General features: G+C 37.8%; 1 protein-coding gene across 2 annotated transcripts; it reads right to left on the bottom strand.

Moving 5' to 3' along the window:
* Positions 1-1,156: 1,156 nt before the first annotated feature.
* Positions 1,157-4,113, bottom strand: LOC128924134 (zinc finger BED domain-containing protein 4-like). Of its 2 annotated transcripts, XM_054235979.1 has the most exons (6): positions 3,734-4,113; positions 3,487-3,628; positions 3,109-3,411; positions 2,261-3,018; positions 1,980-2,172; positions 1,157-1,906 (listed from the first exon to the last, which is right to left on the bottom strand). In XM_054235979.1, exons 1-6 carry the CDS (start codon positions 3,953-3,955, stop codon positions 1,434-1,436), a joined length of 2,091 nt encoding a protein of 696 aa, XP_054091954.1. In that variant the 5' UTR covers positions 3,956-4,113; the 3' UTR covers positions 1,157-1,433. The 2 variants fall into 2 exon arrangements, with proteins under 2 accessions (XP_054091954.1, XP_054091955.1); XM_054235980.1 differs by lacking the exon at positions 3,109-3,411.
* Positions 4,114-7,372: the final 3,259 nt, after the last annotated feature.

The following is a 7,372-nucleotide window of genomic DNA, read 5'->3' as shown; positions in this document are numbered from 1 at the left end:
TTGAGAAAACATAAAAAAAATGTCGACTTGGTTAAAGTTTTCCTTACTAATACCATACTTACTTACCAGCATTAAAATCAATAACAATGTCAGACTTGAAATCCAACGCAATCACTCTTGTCAACAGGTGCTACTATGGACTGATTAGGCAATTGAAAAGTAAAGTGCTCTTTCGACGGACCAAACCAAACTTTACAGCGTGGACGATGTCAACATCCGTTGAGACGATACTATAAGTTTTCAAGAGAAAGGTTTTGCGAAAGATTTATGGTTCTTTGAACATTGGCAACGGCGAATGCCGCATACGATGAGACGATGAGCACGACGAATGAGTTATACGACGAGATTGACATAGTTCAGCCTACACTCTCGAATGGAGGAAGGCACTCCAGAGATGAAAGTGTTCGATGCAGTGGAAGCAGAGGAAGAGGAAGAACTCCTCTCCGTTGAAAAGCTCAGGTGGAGAAGGACCAGGCTGGACTTGGTATCACAAATCGGCGCGAAACAGCGAAAAGGAAAAACAAATGGCGCTCGTTAACTCGGCTATATCGTGTAAAAGGAGTCTACGTCATTAAAAAAAAAATACCTTACTTTATGAGTTAAGTATATTTAGTGCAAACACGTGTGATGTGTGTATATGTAAGTACATGTGTGCACACTAATCCGAATCCGTGGACACAAATACAAAGTAGCGCTTTGCAGGACAGACAGTAGCCGTAAGCACAATTGGCCGCCCTTTGGTCTTTCGGTTCATTCACCCATGTGTGGGTTTAATCTTGATACAAACCCCCAGCTCTCTAAAAGTAAATGTATTGGAAATGAAAACGCTTGTACATTAGAATGAGAATTCTAAGAAATAAAAGATATTTAAAAAAGGCTCTGCTTGGGTGGGTTTGGCAAGGTTTTGTGACACAATTTAAGATTCATTACATACTTTATATATCTGCTTTGATTTTCCTTAAATATCTCTTTGTCTTTTTAAATTAATGCAAGAAACGTCAACAATTGTGCTAAATCGAGTTGCCTTGCGTTATTCATGGATGTTCACGACGAGAATTGTTCATTATGACCGGAGGCGACGCTGTCAACATTTATTTTATAGCCCGCCTAACAAAGGACACGTCTGCCAAGTGGCGTTAATGGAGTAGCGATGGAAAGAGCGCGAGCGGAATCGATTTTTGACTTTGGAATTGACTTCTAGTTTTTCGATTCTGGAAGTCAATTAATCAACCCCGATAGTCGACTTTTGTGACTTAAGTTGACTTTTTATAAATTAAGCAACTCGTACACGAAATTCATTAGATATATCAATATTTTTTTAGTTTTTAACATATTATAAAAAGTATTTTAGGATTTCATTGCATACATTTTGGTATTGGATAATAAAATTGCTTTTTTTTTAATTAAAAAACAAAAAATTTAAAAATAAATAACTACGAAAACCACATTTCTTCGCCGATTGATCTTAAAAATATTAGCTCATTAATGTGCTGAGGTGATAAGCGACTCCTCAATTGATTTGCGATAAGTCCTGCATGTGAAAATAATCGCTCACAGGGTACAGACGTTGCAACTATTGGCAAGTACTTTTTAGCTACTTTCCATAGATACGGATATTCATATTTCATACTTTCCCACACAGTGAACGGATTAGGATTTTGTTTCCGATTGACAGCCGGGCGTGTCAAATATTGTCGTAATTGTATTGGTAATCCTCCAGCCTCATCAGAATCTGCAAGATTGGAACTACAACTCACAGTGTTATCAAAATAAGACCATAAATCATCATTGTCATCGTTCGTTTTCTGAGATTCCGGACCTTGAATAGCTAATATCTCACCTTGAGGGTTAATATTTGCCACCATTGCTGCCAATGCTAATTTTCGTTCTGTCTTGACAAGATCAGCTACACAAAAAATTATATTAAGATTAAACTAAACCATAGAAATAATCAAATAATGTTTGCATAATCAACCTACCGACATTAGTTACCGCTCGTGCAGAATCCCGAATACTTTGAAAACCAAACTTTTTATAACGAGGATCAACCAATGTTGCACAAGCGTACAGTTTTACGGATTCAATATTGCCGTATTTTGTTTCGATGTCTTGAACCATTCTCTTTTTCAAATGTCGCCCAATTAAAGTTTCTGGCGTTAACTCTTCAATCTTCTGTAAAATATAAAATCAATTCATTCAATAAAAATTCAAAACAAGATAATATTGCAATAGCTTTGATAGTTTAATAATGGGAACTTACTTTTCTAAGACTTGAAATCAAAGGAATGCACTTGCTCAATGTTACACATTTCTCAAAACAAACTTCTTGAGTTATTTGCAAGAGAGGTTTTAAGATGTCACGAACTTCTACTAACGCATCGATTTCCTCACCTGTGATCATGTTAGGTGGCTTAGCTTTCGAAGATTTGTCCATCTTCACTTGTAAAAGCACTTTACTGACATGATCAGCAAGCACAATGAAACGGTCAACCATTTCAAAACAGGAGTTCCATCTCGTTCGCACTTCCTGAATTAATTTCAGACGAGAATTTTCAGGCTTGTCCTTCTGTAATTTCAGCAGCTCTGTAGTCGCTCTTTCACTTTGTCGAAAGAATGTGACAATTTGTTTAACTTTTGACAATAGCTCACGCAATGACGATTGCTCAGTATGATCTGTAATTAAGTCTTCAAGATTGTCAATAGCATCATTTTCATCAGCGGGTAAGTCGGAAACTTGATTTCGAGATTCAGATGCAGGTGGAGTAATATTAACTTCGATAAGGCGCTGACCAATATTATTTATTACATGTCCAAAACATGAAATGTGTTTCCCATCGCCGAACTCACTTTTAATAGCTCCTTTGATGTTTGCGCCCCCGTCTGAAACGAATGCTGCTATTTTACTATCATCAAGACCCCAGTCATTGCATATATTTCTTAATTTCAAGCTCAAATTTTCTATTGTTTTCCTCTCTTCCATGAGATAAGCGCCCAGCTCAACAGTCTTCATCTCAGTTTCTGTGAAGAAAGGTTAATATGTCAATAAAGTTAGATATTTGAAGTTAAAACTGAATGTAATGATTTTTGAAAATAAAATCAGTAACTGACCTTTCAGATAGTGAACTGTTAAGCCAAGATAGCTTTTCATTGTGTGTTGGTGAGTCCAGATATCAGTAGTAAGACACACAGATTCAGTCTGTCGCAGTTCAAGTTTTATTTTATTCGACAAATCTTGATATTTACGACTCATAGCATTAGTTATAGTTGGCTCACAGGGTATGTGATACAACGGTTGCAGTGTTTTAATAAATTTTCTGAATCCTGGTCTTTCTGTGGTACACAGAGGCATATTATCAACAGCGATCATTCGTAAAAGAGCTGTGGTAGCTTGATCATATCTACGTCCACCAGCTAGGAAACAATGAAAATGCATGATAGAAGAAATTAATAAGATTAACGTTGTTTCCTAATTTAATTCACTACTACCTGAAAAAGAATTAGCATTGTTTATACAACGATCCATAGGACCTTGGACCTGAGATTGTACTGTGGTATTCTCTTGAAGAGATGATTTTGTTTGAGGTACCAAAGCAACCGATGGAACAGATGATTCGACAGCGACTAAAACCTAAGAACAAACATGATTAAGTTAGTATCAATATAAAAAATTAAATTGTCTGTGGAGAGGAATAATTTATGTACAAACTTTAAAAAGTTCTTCAAAAGCACTTACTTTTTTAGGCTGAACTTCGAAATCATTGTGACTGTCATTCAATCTTTTCTGAGTTTGTTTTTCATTACTTGACGGAGGAGCAATCTTGTGAGCACATTGTAAGTGCTTCATCATTGTTGATGTGCTTTTATTAAACAAAAACTGTTTATGACATAAATCACACTTAACTTTACTGCCATTGTTAACTTTTGTGCAATAGGCCCATATCAAACTGGGAGCCATGATGAAGAATTGTTCAATACTATGTACCGTATATTAAAAAGTTAATTACATCAATTACCGGCGGCAATGTAAACATTATATTGTTATAGACCAATCAGAAAATCAGAAAGAGGCTATTTATAAAGAAACGCTTCGATTGGTACTTTGTATTGTGCTTTTAAAAGTAGACAAGCTTGAATCGATCCTAAAAAGTCTATTATTTCTAATAAAAGATTTTCGACTAAAGTCAGAGTCGACTTTTCCATCCCTATAATGGAGTTGCTAATGGTATGTAAGCTCGCATTTAAGTGACGCGATTCGGGGAAATTATAAAAGAAGTTGTCAAATTAAAAAATGTGCACACTCCGCTGAAATTGTAAGCAAAGTGAATTTAAAGGGCATTCATACTTGTTGTTTATAGAAAAATGGCTAAAGGAACACAGGTGCGCGGTGACAACGCCAAAGTCAAATTTATGTGCGCTGAAGTCGGCGAAAGCCGGTGAAATGTGTTGTAAGCTAAATGAAAAACTCAGCTTAATGCGGTTCGTACGTCTGCGCGGCCTGCCCGTTTAGTTGGTGTTATTGCTACAGTAATTGAACGTGTCGCAAACAAATAATTCAAGCCACGGAGTTTGTCGTTGGATTCTTTTGTTGTCGCACTTTTGGACAATTTGCATTTTAAATGCGCTTAAGTTCATTCCAATGTGGCGGATGAAAGTAGTTATTTTTGCTGCTTTGCACTTTCTTATATTTGGTTCTTTAGTTGAGTCACGTTGGTTAGGTACACCAACGACTAATTGATTAATTGCACGAATTGATTGAAATCGTAAGTGTGTGCTAGGAATTAATGATTAAGTTATAAGTGTGTTTGACTGTATGCATGGAATATGGTACGGATTGTTGGAAGGAAGTTTTGAATGTATCTAGATAATCGGTACAAATTATCCATAGGCACTGAGGTCTTCATGTTCAATATCTGGGGCTTGGAAAGTTATAGCCCGATTTCGAAAATTAAGATTAACATTTTGTGTATTATCTATAAAAAGCATTACTTTTTTCGTGAGATAACACTCTTTTTAAAGTTTTCCACAAACCTTTTGTATTGGGGATGAGCATGCTTATTACATGATTTCACCCTTTTGCATTGTGGTTTTTATAGGTAGTATGGAAGATATGTACATACAAAAAACTTATTCGGGCGTAATTTCGCAGTTTACACACACATACAATGACTAAACTAATTAATCATTTATGCGTATATAAGTTATATGCCACAAATTAAGGTAAAACATATTTTCTATTTGCACTTACACCAACAATATGCAACATCAAATACTAAGTTGCTAAATGAAAATATTGTTATTAACCTCGACTGGCAACCACAGTCCCCAGATGATAGATAGACAGGTATTCAATTCAACATTTCAAGGGTCATTTAAAGCGAAGCTTCGTTGACAACACACCCTCATTTACATATTATTAGTCATTTAGCAGCCGATATGGTGTGACACATAAAAATGTTGGATATATTTTATTAATAACAATGAAAAAGTAAACATATTCATAAAAAATGTGATAACTGTGGTCCTCTAACCTCGAGCTGTTTTCATGACAGCGGATCGCATCCTTCAAATGACGATGTAGACGTTCCACCATTCCATTCGATTGCGGATGGAAAGTGGTAGTATGTATATGTTTTCTGCCGATGAAAAGTTGACTCTCGAATTGAGTTCCCTGGTCGGTCGTAATCAATAGGGGAACTCCATAGCGGCATATCCACTCTGCAAAAAAGCGTGCGTGAGACACAATTGGCGCCAATACTTTCAATAGGAAATGCGTTTGGATATCTTGTAAACCGGTCGATGATAGTCAGACAGTTGCGGTACCCTCTTTATGGTACATATGGTCCAATGATGTCCACGTAGATGTGTTCAAAACGTCTTGTGCGGCTTGAAAAATTCTGAATTGGTGATAAAACGTGGCGAGATACTTCGTTTCGTTAGCAAGCTAGACTAGTACGGGCCCATAAACAGAAGCGTCAGTGAAGATGGCAAAATGAAGCGTTGTGTCAGGGTATATATATATATATATATATTTGGCGTAGGAACCGCTTTAAGCGATTATAGCCGAATCCACCAGAGCGCGCCACTCATTACTCCTTTTTGCTTTTTGGCGCCAACTGGAGACACCAAGTGAAGCCAGGTCACTTTGCACTTGGTCTTTCCACCGGAGTGGAGGTCGTCCTCTTCCGCGGCTTCCTCCAGCAGGTACGGCATCGAACACTTTCAGAGCTGGAGTGTTTTCATCCATTCGTACAACATGACCTAGCCAGCGTAGCCGCTGTCTTTTTATTCGCTGAACTATGTCAATGTCGTCGTATAAATCGTACAGCTTATCGTTCCATCGTCTGCGGATCATAAATCTTCCACAAAACCTTTTTCTCGAAAGCCCAAAAGAGTCGTCTTCGGATGTTGTCATCGTCCACGCTTCAACCCCATACATCAGGACGGAAATAATAAGCGAGTTGTAGAGTTTGATTTTGGTTCGTCGAGTGAGGACTTTACTTTTCAATAGCCTACTCAGTCCAAAGTAACACTTGTTGGCAAGAGTGATTCTGCGTTGGATTCTGCCAATAATAGGTTTGGATATATCCCCCACTACGAAACGACATGTAAAATTTCGTCAAAGTCCAAAAGTTTTGTCCTTTAGTCGCCGCATGGATTTAATAGCCATTCTACAGGATCTTCGCCAGGAAGTTTCTCGTTTATAGTCTTACAAATTTCGTCGCCTGTCGTTGCTTTGTCCAGGTCTCTGATTTCAATCGTGATTGCCTGCCCTAGGACTCTTACTAGGATTTCATTTTTTTAAGCACTCTTGGGCCGGATTTCATTTTTTTAGCATGTCTGCATATGACGTGTCACTGGTTTTTGAGATTACCAGCGCTTCTGTGCGCTTCAGCTTCCATTTTGAAATATTTCGTTTTTTTTGGTTCTGGATTATTGTTTTTCTTTTTGTTTTTGTTGGTTACCAGTACCCATTGGGAAGGCTGTCCTTTCGGGCGAGTGTTTTTTTCTGCTTCTCGAAGTACTCCGCATTGAGGCGTTTTCGCTTGTGGCGTCCTATAAATGTTGTTTCGCCTCTTACTCTTAGAGGTTTATTGGCCGCTTTCAAGCTTTCTTTTAGCCTGCATCGTTATCATAAACCACGGCGAAGTTTGGGACGTGTTTTCCCTCCGCTCACATTGCATTGAGTTGATAATTCGATCGGAGGCCGCTTGCTCGTATATTGTGGTTAACCGCCCTATAGAGTCCTTCATAGCTTGATGGATTGATTTTCTGTTCCCATCCTCAAGCATAGTTCGCCGATTTGTTCGCCAAGTTGGTAGAATGCTGACATATTTCCTCCAGTAATATTTGCAGAGACCGTAGGAGTATCATT

This window comes from Zeugodacus cucurbitae, chromosome 2, assembly GCF_028554725.1.
Source record: "Zeugodacus cucurbitae isolate PBARC_wt_2022May chromosome 2, idZeuCucr1.2, whole genome shotgun sequence".
NCBI lineage: Eukaryota > Metazoa > Arthropoda > Insecta > Diptera > Tephritidae > Zeugodacus > Zeugodacus cucurbitae.
The sequence above is the reverse complement of the archived record's forward strand: the minus strand, read 5'-3'. Positions and strand labels throughout refer to the sequence as shown.